This window comes from Zosterops lateralis, assembly GCF_965231275.1.
Source record: "Zosterops lateralis genome assembly, chromosome: 2".
Lineage (NCBI taxonomy): Eukaryota > Metazoa > Chordata > Aves > Passeriformes > Zosteropidae > Zosterops > Zosterops lateralis.
In genome coordinates, this window is record NC_139763.1 from 16,474,797 (window position 1) to 16,492,828 (window position 18,032).

General features: G+C 39.3%; 1 protein-coding gene across 1 annotated transcript in view; it reads left to right on the forward strand.

Moving 5' to 3' along the window:
* The window catches only part of PHKA2 (phosphorylase kinase regulatory subunit alpha 2), a 45,706-nt gene that overhangs the window by 14,758 nt on the left and 12,916 nt on the right, over nucleotides 1–18,032 (forward strand). Inside the window, exons 12-26 of the mRNA XM_083854872.1 lie at nucleotides 992–1,099; nucleotides 1,773–1,851; nucleotides 3,271–3,405; nucleotides 5,198–5,307; nucleotides 7,733–7,877; nucleotides 8,349–8,427; nucleotides 9,858–10,021; nucleotides 10,670–10,843; nucleotides 11,973–12,061; nucleotides 13,144–13,277; nucleotides 14,741–14,897; nucleotides 16,355–16,434; nucleotides 16,667–16,745; nucleotides 16,872–17,001; nucleotides 17,585–17,686. Coding sequence (XP_083710998.1) covers nucleotides 992–1,099; nucleotides 1,773–1,851; nucleotides 3,271–3,405; nucleotides 5,198–5,307; nucleotides 7,733–7,877; nucleotides 8,349–8,427; nucleotides 9,858–10,021; nucleotides 10,670–10,843; nucleotides 11,973–12,061; nucleotides 13,144–13,277; nucleotides 14,741–14,897; nucleotides 16,355–16,434; nucleotides 16,667–16,745; nucleotides 16,872–17,001; nucleotides 17,585–17,686 — 1,765 coding nt within the window. The remainder of the gene's footprint in view (nucleotides 1–991; nucleotides 1,100–1,772; nucleotides 1,852–3,270; nucleotides 3,406–5,197; nucleotides 5,308–7,732; nucleotides 7,878–8,348; nucleotides 8,428–9,857; nucleotides 10,022–10,669; nucleotides 10,844–11,972; nucleotides 12,062–13,143; nucleotides 13,278–14,740; nucleotides 14,898–16,354; nucleotides 16,435–16,666; nucleotides 16,746–16,871; nucleotides 17,002–17,584; nucleotides 17,687–18,032) is intronic.

An 18,032-nucleotide genomic window follows, 5' to 3' on the forward strand; every position in this document is an offset into this window, starting at 1 on the left:
ACGTGTGGGAGACAGGATTAGGGTTTGGGCTGGGATTTTTGTTTGGTTTGTTTGGTTATTTTCTTTCCCCCCACCTTTGCTATTATTGTTTATTTCATTCTCCCATTGTGACAGAGAAATTCAGACGAGCTTATGTGCTCTTCCATGCTATTTGCCTTTGTATCCCTCCCTGCCAACTTCTTCTCCCACTCCAGACTTCTCAGCCCTCACTCACTAAGGGTGTGGAGCCTCCTGGGTTGGTCTGAGTTGCTCAGCCGAGCTGATGCCTTGCTCGCAGATCTGAGGTGGAAACTGAATTGCCTTCCTAGTGGGAACAAGCGTGTAAGAGTCCAGAGCCTTCTTGTGAATTTTGATACGATGATAATGATCTGAAAAACGTGCCATATCAACAGGGTAGATTTGGTCTGTCTATAAAACAAATATGAAATGGCTGTCTGAAGATGTAATCAGGGAAGGTTTTTGCCCTGCCCTCAATAGATCTGTATAATGCAAAACTAAGGCAGTTTCTCTAAATTAGTAAGTTTACTCCTAATTTTTCTATTGACCATCCTTGATAATGAAGTAAAGGTGGAATAATCTTAATATTGGAAAGCACCTTTGCATCAGAAAGGTGGGTAGACATCAGTGAAGTTAAGGTGTCATCTTGGAAAGGGTTGGAAAGCAAACACCCAGTTACCTAGGAGCAGCCCAGAGGGAAGGCAGCAAAGGCATGGTGAGAAAGTGGAAGAGCTAATACCAAAGCTATAATTGCATGTGGAGTCCCCATTCATCCTCCAGCTTTGAAGGGTGGGAAGAGGTACAAAAAGGAAGTAATAGTTCTTGTCCTAGAAAATGTGTAGCCTTAAAAGTGAAACCACAACATCTCTATGTCAGTAGTAAGGGCATGCTTGAAAGGGTTGATGTTAGACTCTATGTCTGCAAATACTTACATGTTATTTATTGTTCTTCACAACTTTAGGGTAATTTTTCTTGCTTATGTATTTGTTTTCAGGTGGATGAGGAGTATGAAAATCCTCACTCAGTGGATCGTGTCCCAGTGGGAAAGTTGCCACATCTTTGGGGCCAATCACTGTATGTCCTGAGCTGCCTGTTAGCAGAGGTAATTATTTCTTGCATAGTAGATAAACTTGTATTTCATTTTGTTTGAGGTGGCTTGGGCTTACAGTACACTTTGGTTGACAGGTAGAAAGGACAGTGTGTTTTCCTCTGAGCTTTCACGGTTGTTTTTTTTTTAAATATAGCTATGCAATTGTCTGTTTCTAATCAAGCTGAATAAGTTGTAACATGGTCTGGATATATGGGTAGAATAGAGGAGTATGCTCAGGCTGACTTGGCTGTTCCAGAGCCAGGACTTCGGGCCATTTCAGCTTTACTAGGCTATTCCTTGCTCTATGGCATGATGTATCTACTAGTCAGACACACTAAAGTCAGACTAGTTAAAAGAAGCACAAATATCTCTATGGAGCTACAAAAAAAAATCACTGTCCTGATCATCATAATCCTGATGATTATGTCAGTTGCTGATACTCTGAAATAGGAATTCTGAATGCAGATTGTGTCACTCAGAACCATTTTCTTGTTACAAAAAATATTGCAGCCATTGTTTTTACCAAATATACTACTTAGTGGACAGGGTAGATAAAGCAGGCTTTAAGTCCTGCTGCCCTGAAAAACTATGAAAATTGGTTAGGATTTATTCTATATGTCAGAAACCTTTGGCCTAAATTCCATTTGTTTCCTTACTTTTTACTTTTTTTTTTCATTTGTTCTAGGGGTTTCTTGCTGCAGGTGAAATCGATCCCCTAAACAGGAGATTTTCCACTGGATTTAAACCTGATGTTGTGGTACAAGGTGAGGTAATTTTATGAACATTCTGTGTGAAATGAATCACGTGGTGGCAAAGTCCCTTCTCTCTACAGGAGAGACGAAAAATGTGTTTAAAAAAATGCAGATTTTTTTTGCACAGGACATAGATGCTTTGACAACACTGTGAGAAGGAGAAAGAGTTTATTTGCCTAGCTCCCTTTGTCCAGGAGGGAAGATCAAGTTTGAGACACTTAAAAAAAAAAAATTGTTAAAATTTTAAGACTTGTCTGGAATTGGAGAGTGGCAAACTTAACCTTGTAGTGAAAAGGAAAATCTTGGCAGCTTCTAGAAAGAAGAAGCAGGACTGACAGGAGATGGATCAGATTAATCAGGTTTCATGTAGTCCCTTTTCAGAGGAACCAGGGAGCACTGAGTGCAGAGGATCCCTGTGCACAGAGGTGAGGCAGCCAGAGTTACCAGCTTTTGGCTGCTGCAGGGATTGACCTCTTCGGTTTGTGCAAGAACAGCCAAAACCAGAAATTAAGTAGAGAGCAAACACCAGCAGATCAGGTCCTAAAGACTTTTCCAGGGCCTGGACTGCTCTGATGGAGCAACCAGCTTATTGATCAGGAGCAGCCTTGTCAAGGATCCTGTGACCTGGGCTGGTGTTTGTTTACCCCCTTGTTGGTGCTTTATTAGAGTAGCATTTCATTATACTGAAGTGCTTCATTTCCAATAGAAATAGAAGTTGGCTTGCTTATTTTTAGCATTCTTTGGCAAGTATTCACAATACAAAGAAGAATACTGATTTGTTAGTCCCAAATCAATAAGCCACTTACTGTGGGCAAAACTTCAAGTGGGACAAGAGATGGGTTCTGGGCCTGGATTGTAAATTCTTCTCATTAGGGATTTTTTTTCTCCCTACCTCTACCATTCTGTGTCCTCCAAACATTTGTTGCTATACAAGTGACAGCACCTGTTCCCCGGTGAGTTGTTATATATAGTGTGCTGTGTTAAAATAACAGATTTTCAAGTCATGTTTCCCTTTGTTCTATGGAGGAAAGCCCTAAAAGAGACTCTCTGCTAAAGAGACTTGTGATCCAAACTAGTGGTACTCAAAGAAATCAGAAGCAACTGATTAAGTCCCCAAGACCCTCTTTAACCTCAGCAGCTCTGACCCTGCTTTGAGCAGGACATTTGAGTAGATACCTCAGGGGACTCTTCTGACCACCACTGTTGTCCAAAGTGGACAGGAATGGCAAGAAATACTGAGAAACAGAGAATTAAAATCTGTCAGGTGCCCTATGACAATCCCTTTTGATTTCATGAATCCATAAATTAAGAAAAAAGGACTTTGTGCCTTTTTAGTTAGCTAAATGCAGTTGTTGAGAGGTGACAGTAGATAGGCAGTTACAAAGAGTAGAACATTGGTTTTTACTTGCTTTTTTGTTTTCTGTTACACAGTAACTGTCTTGGCAGAATCTAATCAAATTAAGAATCTCTTGCAAGCCCGTGGAATCAATGTTCAGAGCATTGCTGATATCCATCCACTCAGAGTGCAGCCAGCTCGCATCCTCAGCAACCTCTACACCATGCTGGGTAAGTATTTCAACATGGAAGCCTCTCTACTGCCAGGCAAGGTATTTTTTTAAGAAGCTTAACCAACTTAGAGCTTCTGTCTTAAATAAGGGACTCAAACAGAGGGAAAAGATTACCTTGTTAGATATGGTGGTGAAAATACAAGTTTCCCTGTGCCCTTGCAGTTGGACAAAAACCAACTCTTCTTTTGTCCTCCAGAAACTACTTCCACAGAGAAACTGGTTTTTGAAAAAAAATGCCCAGAAAAACACAATAGAAGAAAAGTCAAATATTTTCCCTTCAAGAAATCTGGAAACTGGGCAGTATGATTTTTATCTTCCCAGCAGGCAGTCTGGGAAGTTTTCTGCTCCAAATTGGGGAAGCTCTGCTGCTATCAGAGCATATTTGGGCTGTCAGGTTCTCACTAAGTTCCTTCCAACCCAGAGCTGAGATAAGCTGCTGAAGCTCTCTATCTCTGTTGCAAACCCAGAAGCCTTTAAGGCTTTTCTAAACACAGGATTTTAAATGTGTTGCAGTTCCTCAGCAGTGGCTCTCAAATCCTGTTTTGCTCAAAATCCTGTTTTGAACTGACTTAAATAAATGCCCCAAAGCTCTGACTGGTTCTAGTTGTTAAGTCTTTTTATAACTGGTTCTCGATCATTCTTGCTGGAATTATTTTGGGTCTTGGTGGAAAGTTTGTTACATGTATTCCTAATTTAACTTAGTTTTACTTCTTCAGGCATGCCAGCAACTCATGACTCAAAATTGTGGATACTGCTATAAAGCAAAATTGAGATGGGGTGACTCAGCACTGGTAGATTCCTTTGCTGTGTGGACAAGGGAAGCTGTATCCTGTTTCTCTGTCAGTCTGGATCATGTTCCCATGGCAATTTGGTTCCAGATAATGCTGACACTGCTCATGGGAGTGGACATTTTTTTGTTGTGGTGCTTTTTGTTTGTAAGGTTTGGTTTTTTGTTTTAATAAGGGAGTTTTTTTGGCATCATTCAAAGTAATGGTACCTTCAGATAAATTTTAGAATGCCCTTTACACAGAGAAATTGTATATATTGCTTCTGTGAAAGTATCTGGCTCTTCATTTCAAAGTTCTTTAAAAAAATGAAACATTTTCAGGGCTTTGCTGAGGCTTACATTTATTTTATTATAATTCATAATAGCTTTCTTTCACTAGTGGGGGTGTAAGTAGGATGATTTGTACATTGTTTTTAACAGTGGGACTGTTCACAGTAGTATTTTTTCAGGCACATGGTTGTTTGGTTCTTATTCCTTGTCAGAAAGATTCGAGTCAGCTCCTGGCTGCTGGTGCAAAGGTTGTAGTGTGGATCATTTGCTAATAAGCTCTACTGAGAAAAGTGAAGCTTATTAAAGCCTGATGAAAATCTGTTGTTGAATTTGGATGTACTTCGTGTGTTGATTTAGCCTACAGGCATGTGTTTTTAAGGTCCTGTATTTGAAAACACTGGAATTTCTGAGTTATGTTGATGGCCTTGTTTATGTAATATCACATCTCCTGCCCTTCTTGGTGTGGAAGCTTTGGGTGCTGAGCAATTACTATAATTACAAGACCTAATCCATGGTCAATGAAGCCAAAATTTTAATTTTTATTCAGGTGTTTGAAGGACTCTGGGTATTATATTGCTGCTTGCTACAAAACCAGTTTGTAGCCTCACATTCTGTTACTGGTTTCCTGCCTTACTGGTATTAGCAGAGTAAACTTTCTTGTCTAAAGTGGTTATTTTGGAATAAAACACAGAAAATGTTAGCTGAGATTATTTTCTTTCTCTTTCCTTTTCAGGCCGGAACAAGAAGATGAAATTAAGTGGCCGACCACACCGACACATTGGAGTGTTGGGCACCTCCAAGCTCTACGTGATACGAAATCAAATATTTGCTTTTACGCCTCAGGTAAGCATGTAAAGCTGGCAGGAAAATCACTCCTTTCTTAATGGTGAATCATTAGTGAAGCATTTGCTTTTCATTAGTGAACAATTTGCTTTTCTCTGCTGTCATTGTACCTTAGGTAGAACAGGGCTGACACAGCAGATCTTAGTAGGGGTTTTAGGAGCACGGGATGATCAGCATGGTAGAACTGCTGATAAATCTCTTTTCAGTCATAAAGAGTCCAGTTTCTTTGGCTTCTGGCTTAGGAGAACACTGTGAATCAATAGTTCAAAGCTGTTACTGATCTCTGTCCACACCAACATTCTAATTAATGAAACAGTTTCTGCAGAAATAGATCACTTAATGTAGCCTTCTACTGATTGCTTTGATGAAAAAAAAAGTACCACATAAGAGTGCCAAATACTGTAACCCCTAGGAGGTGAAGGTGTGATCTTTTCTTTATATTGTTGAAAGAGTCAGTAGTGCTGAGAAATGGATGTCTTTTCTGCCTTTTCTTGCTCTTTAGCGTGTTTTTTAAATGTTGCTGGAAGTTTGGATCCTCACAAAATCAGTGGCTCCTATTTATTTACATCTAATGAAATGCAACACACTAACTTCAATAGAGTTATTCCAGCAGTTGGTACTAGCTGGCCAGGGAGTCACCTGCTCCAAGCATGTACAGCTTATGCAGGATGAAGAATGCATCCACCCTTCTAAACAGATGTTTGGCTAATGAAGTCTTTAAACTCCAGCTGAAGGCATTCAGTGGACTCTGTAGAAGGCTTCTGTACTGCTTCATAATGTCCAAACAAATCAGATTTACTGCAAAAAATGTAGATCCTTTCTTATTCTTCCCCATGTCAGTTGATCACAAGCAGCTTTATAAAATGTTAGTTGTGTAACTTCCCTGTACCAATTTTCACTTTTGCAAATAAGGGAAGAATTCCTTAGAGATGTGATTTTTTTCAAAATACCTCTTAGTTCACATCTTACTGTGTAAGTAGGACTCAGTATTCCCACTAAAATCTTGTCATGTATCAAATAAGGACATACTTACTAGGATATTCCAAAATGGCATTTATCTTTACATTAGCAACACAGTGACAGTTCCTGTTTATTTCATGTTTTACTAAAAACTCCATAACATTTTCCATTGTACTTCAGAGCCAGACACTTCCCCTGACTTTTTTTTTGAGGTGGATGGAGTTAATGTTTAATGTCACCTTCCTAAGGTTAGCAGTTAAATCATCTTGTTGATCTTGACTAATGTCCACAAATGTTGTGATTTTGTCATTTGTATTTCATTCTCTTTTCTATGAAAACATTGATTCGGTGTGGGGCAAAGGCTGACTTCATTCAAATACAGTAATTCTGAAGAAATGGTTAATAACTACCTTTTGAGAACAGTTTTTAAAGTAGTTCTGCTTCCTAGGATGTTTTTGTTCAGCTCACTGGTGTGAAAATTTGCAGAAGCTGGCAGGTGTCAGCCATTTTCTTATACTTACCATCTGGTTGCTCCAAAGAAGGAAATTGGACTAATCTGTTGAGATTGGGTTTTGACCATCTTAGTTTATAACTTTATAATTACCTTGGCTGTCTCAGATTGGCTTTGTTTTCCTTTGCTTTCACACACTGGAATTGGCCTGACTTTTTCAATGGCTCTTCTTTTTTAAAGACAGGCAGTGTGTTTCCTTGTTTCTGGATTTCTGGGACTTGTTCTTCCTCAATTACCAAAGCTGATTGCAGATGGCTCAAAGACTCTTTTGGCTAGTTCCTCATTCCTTCTGGGAAGAAATGTCTGGACTTTTTCAGCTTGAACTTCCATGTTCTTTATGCACTTACCCCTTCCCAAGGCTTCCTTAACTTTTGTTGTGGCTGCTTATTTTGCATTATTTGTCCAGCTTCTTTGGTTCCAGCTCCTGAAGTAGCCATTATAGTCTCCTACTGTGGTTCTTGGCTTCCTGCGGCAGTGGGAGCAGCACTTTGCCATTGCAAATTTCATATACCTTTTTTCCTCAGTAGCTCTTTTCAGTATTCTTCTGGATGGTTCCCAAGAGACGTAGAGTTACTGGCTCCCAGTCCTCAGTGTGCACTTAAGCCTGCTTATTGTTTTTGTTGCTCTGTTAGCTTTTTTCCCACATTTAGAGTACTTCCATCTTCTACATCGTACGTCAGTGTAATTGGTTGTTGGGAAGATTCTGTTTCATGGCTGTGATTGCCTAGTTTTTGTTTGTATAGCTTACTTTGATGGTCAGTCAAGAGGCATAAGAAAATGGACTCTTGCACAAGAATGGATTTTTTTTTCACAGTCTGAGGCCTTGTTAGATTAATTCAGGTTGTTTGTGTTGTGGTCAGGAGTAGCTCATATGGCTTTTGTGAATGATTTAAGGGAAGAAATAGAAAAAAGAAAAGCACTGACAACTACCCCTTATGTTTTTCTCTTCTCTAGTTTACTGACCAGCATCACTTCTATCTGGCTCTAGACAATCAGATGATTGTAGAGATGCTCAAGACAGAGCTGGCTTACCTCACTTCTTGCTGGAGGATGACAGGGAGACCAACCTTGACATTTCCCATCACCCACACAATGCTTGGTAAACTTAATTTTCTCAGTTTCAAGCAGAGTAGATTACTGCAGGAGAATAGGATGCATGTTGGTTTGAGAGCAGACAGGTAGCAGGACTCCTAACATCAGAAGTACAGTTAATTTTTCATGTGTATGCTGAATTTCAATGACATGGTAATATTTAATTTCGGTTTTACACCCTCTTCATATGCTTCCTTCACCCCATCATCTCCTTGCTGTTTCTGTCTAAAGAGATTTCACAGAAATCCCTTTGGAACTTGTCTTGGGCAGGTTGGTGTTTGTCTTTAGAATTGTCTAGGGGTTGTGTTTTGTTTGTTTGTCTGGGATTTTTGAATAAGCTAATATTGATAGCAGTTGTGGTTCTCCTTTAAATTTGCCTGATTTACATTGTAGACAATGCCCAGTAATTCCCTGTATTTGGATGTGATAATTTAAGAATGTGTTGGTGAGCTTCACTTCTTTCATTATTCTTTTTTAGTTGATGATGGTACTGACATTCATCCAGCAGTTCTTGCTACAATAAGAAAATTAGAAGATGGTTATTTTGGAGGTGCAAGGTAATGTCAGAATCACTAAATTATTATCTCCATTATTTTTAAAATTAAATCCTATGAAAGTCTCAGTTTCGAACTTGTGGAGTGCACAGACTTTGTACTAGAATTCTGCAGAGAAGGAAGTTTTAGCTTTAATTATTTTGTGGCAATCAAATGGTAGCTGGACCTCAGGTGCAATGAAAAAGATCTGTCTCCCAAAAATTGACCATCACTGACTGCCATTAATGGATAAAGAAAACAAACATCAAATCTTTGGAAGTATGAAATCTTGACTTTGGCTGAGCTTCTGTTATTAAAAATAAATTACTTTCACAGTTACTGGACATGGTTTAAACATTGATTGCATGTAGTACTTGTAAGCTGGTGTGTTCCATTCATCTATGGTGTAAAATAGGATGCCACAGTACTTCCCTATTCTTTTTCTACTTGCCCTCTCAATAAGTATCTTCCTTTGACAATCAAATATTGTCATGGTTTAACTCCAGTCAACAACTCGGCCCCACATGGCCACTCACCCACCCTCCTCTTTGTGGGACTGAGGAGAGAACTGAAAGAATACAAGTGAGAAAACTCATGGGTTGTGATAAAGAGAGTTTAGTAAGTAGATCAAAAAGCACACATGCAGGCAAAGCAAAATGAGAAATTCATTCACCACTTTCCATGGGCAGTCAGTTGTTCAGCCATCTTCAGGAAAGCTGGACTCCATCAAATGTAACTGTGGCTTGGGAAGACAAATCACTGTATCCCTTAACATCTTCCTTTTCATCCTTCCCCCAACTTTATAAGTTGAGCATGACACCCTATGGTATGGAATGTCCCTGTGGTCAGCAGGGGTCAGCTGTGTCCCCTCCCAGCTCCTTGTGCACCCCCAGCCTGTGCTGGTGGGGTGAGGTGAGAAGCAGAAAAGGCTGGGATGCTGTGTAAGCCCTGCTTAACAGTAACTAATACATCCCTGTGTTGAGGGATGCATAGCCTCATCATTAACTCTTATCCCTAAAACCAGCACAGATAGTTTGGCAGCCTCCAGTTCTGTGAAAAGACACTGCCATTCATGGGGCCTTCTCAGCCCCAGTTTCTTGTATTTTTTATACATTATCCTTGGAGCTCAGGTCTTTGTTCAGGGTCTCTCTTCACATGAACATACAACACCTTGCATAATTAGGCTTTGAGTTGAGTTAGGCCTGTTACCATAACACAGTTAAAATCAATTAGTACCTAGAGCAGTAAGTACACAGCTGGATCTGCAACTGTTGTTTTCCTTTTTATTTCCTTTTTTATTTTTCAGTGTCAGTTTCTGTGGCTTTATAGTTACCAAAGGTGGATTGAACAGTAGGTTTCATAAATTTTGGAGGAGTTGTTGAAAGCTAAATGAGCATTAATCAGTATCAGAGTGGTGGATGTTAATGCTCTTTGGCATGTGTCCCGTTTTGCAGGGTGAAGATAGGCAAGCTATCAGAATTTCTTACCACCTCTTTTCATACATATCTGAGCTTCCTGGATCCAGACTGTGACCTAAAACTGTTTGATGACCATAATGACAACTGTAATAGTCCTGACAGTGAATATGGAGACTACCCAGCAGATTTCTGTGAAAAAGGTAGTAGTGTTTTTTCACTTGGTATTTTTTTTATCTGTCAAATTCTGTTAGCAGAGCCAGGGTTTGCCTACAGTGTAGAGTCTGTTCTGTGCACAGCTGATGGCCATTTGGTTTTCTCCTGCATCCACCTGAGGACAGAACCTGCATGAATCAGTCTGGAGAATGAATTCATGTGTGTTCTTCCTGCATTTGTAGTATGGCATTGACTGGCAGCTGCTACAGCAAAGCTGAGTCTAGAGAGTGAGCAGGTGGGGAGGTGTGGAAGAGGTTAGAGGGAACAGGAGTGTGAGAAGTCTTGGACAAGAATTTGTGTGGAAGAGATGATAGAGTCTTAGAATCATGGTGGAAGAGACTTTTCCAAACATTAAGTCCAGCTGTGTTCTATGATCTACCAGCAAGATGAAACCCCTTTTGATTATTTTCAAAGGCAAAGGTAGCTTCTAAATCTGTTTTCAGTGTCAAAACCATATTTTTTCTTTTGTTTCCAATTTGTTTGGCTTAAAAATATTCTTTCTTACACTACTCTCGCATATTTGAGTGCCCTTATAAATAAGCAGGAATAAGTGGTGTGTTTGAATGAGAAAGTGATGATGAGAAATAGTAATTTTTACCTTTAAGAAACTTTTTTTTTAATGTATGTTACACTAGATAGCCAGGATGAGCTGGATCAGTATATAAATGATGTCCTGCAGAGCACAGCACTGAAGTCATACCTGCCTCCAGCTTCAAAGACAACGAGTCAACCGCCTGTGTTCAGTGCAAACCATTCCACAGAGGAGATCCTGTCAATAATGGCCAAGACAAAGGGCTTGGAAGTTCCAGGTATTTCTCCCTGTTGTTTATTTGGTGAAAATAATTTTAAAAACTGGTTTGGCTGCTACAAGGAGTAAGTTCAGGTGTTTAAAAATTATACCTTTTGACATACTTGTGCCACTAGTTCTCTCTGTGTAGAAAAGAAATTCCTTTAAGAAGTAAGAATGACTGAAGCTGTTGCTGTCATGTTCCCACTGTATCCCACGTCATGGTGTATACACAGAAAACCTGCAATGAAATGTAATATTTAATCAAAGTTAATGTTATGGAAGCTCTTTACTTGGATAGAATTTTAAGACCCAAATCAATTAATTAATTGTTTTGTCTTTGCTTGCATAAAGGCAGACAAAATGTACTTTTGTATTTTAATAAAGTTGCTGTGAAATGAAGTATTTCAATACAAGAAAACGATAAATATTCACATGTACTTTCTAAATTTGTAAGAACAAATGGAGTAGAGAGGGAATACTGTCTTTCTAATCATGCTGCATTCCTGATAGCCTGACTGGAGGATATACACCAAAATAAGACTTCGGCTGAATTTGTAAATAGGTTCCAACATATGCATTGTTTTATATGTAAATATGTAGTATTCAATGCCCTGGTCCATGGAAGACTTCCCTTAACTTCAGTGTAAATTAATAACTTCCAAGCTTTGCAGTTAGACTTTTCTGCCATCTTTCATGTGCTACATCATCTGATCCTCCATTGAATTCAGCATATGAAGCTAGCAGAGCATTAACCTGCATTAAGCATTATCATTTTAATTATGAAATCTTACCAGTTAGGCCATTTTCTCCACTCATTTCCTGTTGAGATGTTTAAAACACTTGGCAGGGTCAGGTCACTGGGCTGCAGGATTTTGGAATCATGGGCCAAATAAGAGTTATCAGTTGAGCATTTGACATGCTGATCTCAAAAACTCTCAGAGCAAACCTGCCAGGAGATAAGGCTCAGAACATGAGCTTGTCTCAGAGTTCCATGCACAGCCATCTCAGAAGCCTGCCTCTGTATTTTGACTCTTGGAGGTATTTCTGTTGTTTTTACCTAGTCAGGCTGCCTCATGGAGGTATTTTTAATTATCATGTTACTGTAACAGACTTTTTTTTCTTTCTGTTCTGGTGAATTTGCTTTCCAGCCATGTCTATGTCTCTTCCCACTAAAGTTTTGAACACACACCGAAAGTCTCTGAATCTTGTTGATAATCCTCGTTTCTTTCAGACAAAGGTAAGGTGTGGGAATTTTTATGCTGTTTGTGGTTTTAGGATGCAATGCTTGTAGCCTTTCCTCGTGTTTTGTTTCAAACCCTATGCCAGGTCTCATTTTTCTTCACAGACAAGCCATTTTGTCCAAGGCACTCCCTTGTTTTGGAAATCATTTTTTTGGCTGGATGAAGGTTTTTTACTCAAATAGACACTAACAAGTGGAAAGTTTTTAATTGCATGTGCAAAACAGAAAAGAACATAAAAGTTGCTTTATTTTTAAAAGCCAAAAGTAAAGTCATCATCTTAAGTTCCAGCTGAACACAAGGGGAAGCACAGGATGTTCACAGCCTTTGGAGATGTTTTCCAAGAATTGCTATTTATAGTAACATCTGGGCAAGAGGGAATGTGTGAATGTCCTTAAGGCACCAGCCAAATCCCATCTCAAGGTATAAAGATGGAGTTTTGCTGGGCACTTGTTTTGTCTTGGTATATGTGACCAGCTGCTGAGAGTGGCTAAAGGAGTTTATATCGAGCCTCCTGAAGGAGTCTGCTCTGCACAAGGCTCTGTTTGTGGAAATGGGATTTTAGGATTATATAAACTGCTAAACATCTTGTTAAACAAAACTTCTTTTCATCCAAGAATTCACCATAGGATTACATCATCTGATTAATTATTTTACTTTCATAAGCTTGGAAAATATATAATGGCAATATTTGCATTCATAAAGTGCCACTTATGTACAGGTTAGAGATGGAACTCAAAAAGCTCTAAATTATTTCAACAAAAAAAAGGATAGTATCTCTCTGCTTTTCTCTTTACAAGTAACATAAGATGACAGGAAAAGCCTGCAGATAATTCAATTTCTTTGTTTTGTTAAAAGTAGATACAAGGCTCCATTCTGGGGGTTGTGTTTCTTGGGACTAGTCTCCTTCCTTTCTGTGCCTGCAGTATCCTGGCAAGAACTAAGTGATGTGTCTGTATTTCAAGTGCAGAACTTTGTTGGAACTCTGTGTTTTTAATGGGAAGTTTGAAGTTACAGGAAGTTACAGATCTACTTTTTTCAAGGTCATATCCTTTGATTCTTCATCCATCTCTGTTATCAGGACTCTGAAAATGTTTTGCGCTTACCTAAAGATGCTCATGGTGATTTGGATTGCAGGAAGCTCGTTGATCAGCTAAAGGAATGTCCAACACTCCATGATCAAGCAGATATCTTGTATATCTTGCATATACTCAAGTAAGTTGCCTTAGTATAAACTTCAGCATCTTTAAGTTTGGTCACAGCTATTTGATTATTCTTCCACTGTTCAAGTTGTGTTTTGAGGGGACAGTGGAAATATTATGTGCTTTAACAAGCATTTTTTCAGTTAGTTTGACTGCAGGAATTATTTGTATACACAAGAAGACTTGTGCAAATTTTAGAGTTGATTGGCACACAGCTGCAAATAGTCTCCAGGGCTCACAAATTAGATGCAAAAATCCTTATCATGAATAAGAACACACCCTGCTCTATTTGTGGCACTCCATTTAAAGTTCACAAAGATTTGGTGTGATTTTCATACGCAACAATGAAAGTGGAGAGAAAATTTATCTTGTCATTTTCAAACTAAATCCAAAATGCAATTTTAATGAGTGTTGGCTATTTTTCCTCTAATCCCTTTGCATGTTAAAGTGTACAACCGGCTAAAATTTGGTACTTTTAAAAACATTCTTGGAAGCAGTCTAGACCCACCTGCTGGGGTTAGTAAACACCTGCTATTTAAATTGGTTTGATGGGAGCAAAATACAAATACAAACAACAGAATCATCTTCTGAAGTGTGTTTATTGAGGTTTTTGGGGTTTTTTCCTATGCTGGACAATACTGCTGGAACCTGTCAAGGAGTTAGCTTTTAGTGCAAAGACAAGTATGTGTTAATCACAGATGGTCTTCACTACTGCTACAAAGACTGCATTTTTGTTTATTTTAGTCTGTGTCCTGTGAGAACCTCTTCTTTGATCTTCTTACTTTCCCAAGGAAAATGTTTAGCCTCCTCTCTTTAAGAGTAAAGGAAATCCTATAAAAAATATGTTTTGTTGTTTAACTGCATCTAACACCAGTAATTTCACCAAGGGAGGCAGGTGGACCTCTGGTGGATTCTTGTCAGCAGGAGTTGAAAAGTCATTCTGTGACACTTCAGAACATTACCAAAGAGAAGCCATAGCACAGTGAATTTCAAAACCAGGAGAGGAACAGAAATCTCCTTTGCTTTTTTCAGTAATGGGATAAGCAACACGGAAGTTTAGTTAATAGCTGAGAAAGAAGAAAGGTTAAAAAATTCCCCTGAAGCATCTGAAAAATGGGTGTAGTTTTCAGCAGTACTTAAGATATTGTTGAATTCTGCTCTGAAAAAGTACTACATGGAGTGTTCCTCCAGCAAACTGTCCATATGGGTGCTCAATTTAAAGTCTAGTGGGAAATCCTTCAGGTTGTTCTTTTCAAGTCGCTGGCTCACAGCTGAGAGAGTGCTCAAATTAGTGTGAAAGTTTCTGGTATCAAGAGGATTTTGTCCACATGTAATCAATCTGTGCTGCAGGCACAGATGTCCCATTTGGTATGGGACCAAACGTCACCAATGTGAGCAAGGTAGTCAAAATCCAGCCGTGTGGTAAAGTTTAGCGTCTTGCCTGATGACAATTACCTCCTGTTTGTTTTGTGGCAGAGGTGCTGACTGGGACACAGAGCTGGATGGACAGTATGGTGTCACTGTTCACTGCCTCCTCAATGAGCTCTACAGAAAGGCAGGCCTCAATCAGGAGTGGGGCTTAATCCGTTACATTTCTGGCATACTCAAAAAGAGAGTTGAAGTCCTGGCTGAGGTATGAAATACAAATAATCCTGGTTCAACTTCCTGCCTGGAAACAGAGATAAAACTACCAGTTTTCTGTTGGGGTTTGTGCTTGCCCTTCTTCTAGTTTTATTTTACAACATACATAGTGCAGCATTTTTAATTAAATAATAATTCTTCTTCTGATCTAGAGTCTTGATACATCTTTATCTTTTGTCTTTACTGCAAACTGTGCTAATGCTGGTATGGACTGAGAATGTCGCACTGTAAATAGTTATGAAGGTTTCATTTAATCTCTGTTAAGTGGAGAAGCTTAACTGTGTGCTTTGAAAGCTGCAGTTGTCACTGGTAATTGTCTATTGCTGTTGTGATGGTACGAACACTTTCTGAGTACTGCTATGTCAGGGTGCTTGTGATGACAAAAAACATGTTCTGCCCATTTCCATCCCTTGAGTAGACAGTCTGCCTTGTGAATGGATGTTTGGAACCATTTAAATATCCATGACTATTAAGTGGTAACAAGAAAAATCCACTGTTAAGAGTACAGGTATGATTCTGATCATTATAAAAAGGTTTCCTCTCTAGTATTCTAAAAGGATTTCTTTAATTTTCTAGTAATCCCCTGCATATTTCTGAAGAGCTCTTTCTGTATTTCCTGGCCATTTTCAAGGCTCTCTGTCACATCTAGGATGTCTTATCTTAGTGACAGTCCTGTCTGTGGGGAGCAGTTTGTGATAGTTACTGTGCATGGTACTTCATTAAGCACAGAACTTCCCTTCTCAAGACGCCATGGACGAGCAGTACAGACATGCTCACAAGCCATGTATGATAACTTTAGAAGGTCGACAAAGAATTGGAGAGGAGGAGAATAGGGATGATCTGGTTTCTTCCATTTTAAGGGAGTGAAAATAGACTCTTCAAAACCAGAGGAACACTGTTCTGTGATGTTTTTTTATTCAGGACACTAAAATAGGTAAACTGAACACTCACATCTAAAGGAGGTCGATATAAAAGAGTAAACACTGTGGTACTGGGGACAGTACCTATTTCAGAATGTATCAGGAATCTGATGCAGGATGTTGGGTGTTTGTTTTAGGAAATATATTACTACACAGGATTTTTTTTAACTAATGCTGCCCAACTTTTCATTGATTAAAAATATGGTTGTCTTAAATAAAGAACAGAAGTTTATCGTATGATAAAGGATGAAAGCCTTTGTTGATCTGCCAGCCCTACTAGAGTTTCTGATCTAATCATTATACTGCTGATTTCACTGAGCAGGGAAACAGGCCACTTTCAGTCTGGGCAAACACTCAGCTCTGTTGACCTCAGGAGACTTTTGGAAACTATTTAGCAGCATTCTGCTGGATTGTCATGTCTGGCAATTAATAGAAATGCATTTAAAAATTGCTAAAGAAATTGAAATAATTTGATTCACTTCCATATGACTCAGAGAAAGGTCTTCTGTTTTTTGTCCCCTTATGATAGGCATGCACAGACCTTCTGTCACACCACAAACAGCTCACAGTGGGCCTGCCACCAGAACCCCGTGAGAAAATCATTACCACGTAAGTTGGAGCTCTGCCTCAGGCACAGGCTGCCCTTCATTTTCCTGCTGGTACCATTCTGCTGCTCTTACCTTCTTTTGAACCTCACTCCTTGCCCATAAAACCATTTGCAGCCACTCAGGTAGAACTGTAGGTGCCTTTCTTCTGAGTGATTTGATGCCAGTGCTTGTTCAAGAATTGAGTAGCTGGTTGTGCTGAGTCACTGCTGCCTATGACCTTTGTCTTCTTGCAGCCCACTGCCACCTGAGGAGCTCACAGATCTCATTTACGAAGCCAGTGGCCAAGACATCAGTATTGCAGTCCTGACACAGGTATGCAGCCTGTGCAGAAAGGCTTCTTGGACTGTGCCTGGTGCTGTGCCAGTGTTTGCTCTGAGACTTGCATCAGAGCCATGAAGACCCACTCCGATGGGTGCCTTCATGGATTTGTCCTTACAGGAGATCATTATGTACTTGGCCATGTACGTCCGGTCACAGCCCAGCCTGTTTGTGGAGATGCTCCGGCTCCGCATCGGTCTGATAATCCAGGTGATGGCCACGGAGCTGGCACGAAGTCTGAAATGCTCAGGTAGGAACCAGTTTTATTGTAAGGGTACTTAGGGTATCATTTCTCCTTCACCCTTCGTGGTTAATCATCTCAGTTATATGTGTTAAATTCTTTTATTAACCTCTTAGATCATATGTGCAGTTACAAATCTTGAAAATCACTTTTTTTGACTTAATGAAAGATTTCTCTCCCCCTAGCATCCAGTTATTCAAAGATTATCAGAGGATATTCTTTACAGAGTAGCTCTGTCTCTGGAATTTAGATCCTCGTGTCATCTCCTGTTGGGAGATGGCTGTAATATCTTTCCAAGTGATCTTGCTCTATAAGGGATCGACTGCTTTCTCATCCTGAGCTTCAGTGAAATTTTGCATAAGCGATGACATAACAAAGATTAATTCAAATGGTGTTGTTTCAATGGAGTGTTTGTTGTTTTGAAATACGGTTTTTTTGAAATTTGACTACATATATATTTTTAGAAAGGAAAGGCTAGCCAAAGAGTTGAATGTGATTGGACTTCATTCACGGTTTCTTTAGCTGGCTTTATAGCTTGTTGTCTTCCCAGAGACATTTGTCATTTTGTTTTGTTTTTATTTTGTTTAACTAGGTGAAGAAGCTTCAGAGAGCTTGATGAATCTAAGCCCCTTTGATATGAAAAGTCTCCTACATCATATTCTCAGTGGGAAGGAGTTTGGAGTGGAAAGAAGCTGTAAGTTGTTCACTTTTATATGTTAAGTTAGATTGTCTTATAAGTGGGGATCTATTCTTTCTGCATGTAAAATTAAGGTATAGGTAATTTATTAATCATGAGCAACCAGTATGTGTGTATGTCTGCTGTGAAATAAACAAAACACATACAATGGAAGCTATCCTGCACTGAAATAAGATTGTACCAGGTTTTCAGTAATATGAAAGCAAACTGTTAAAATGAAGAATTTTTATGGAACTAGAACAGAAGCCATTAAAACTCATATCTACCCTGCCTTCAAGAAGCATGTCTTTGATGCCCACATGTTCCTGACAGGCACATCAGCTGTCTCCTGGATTCATTGCAA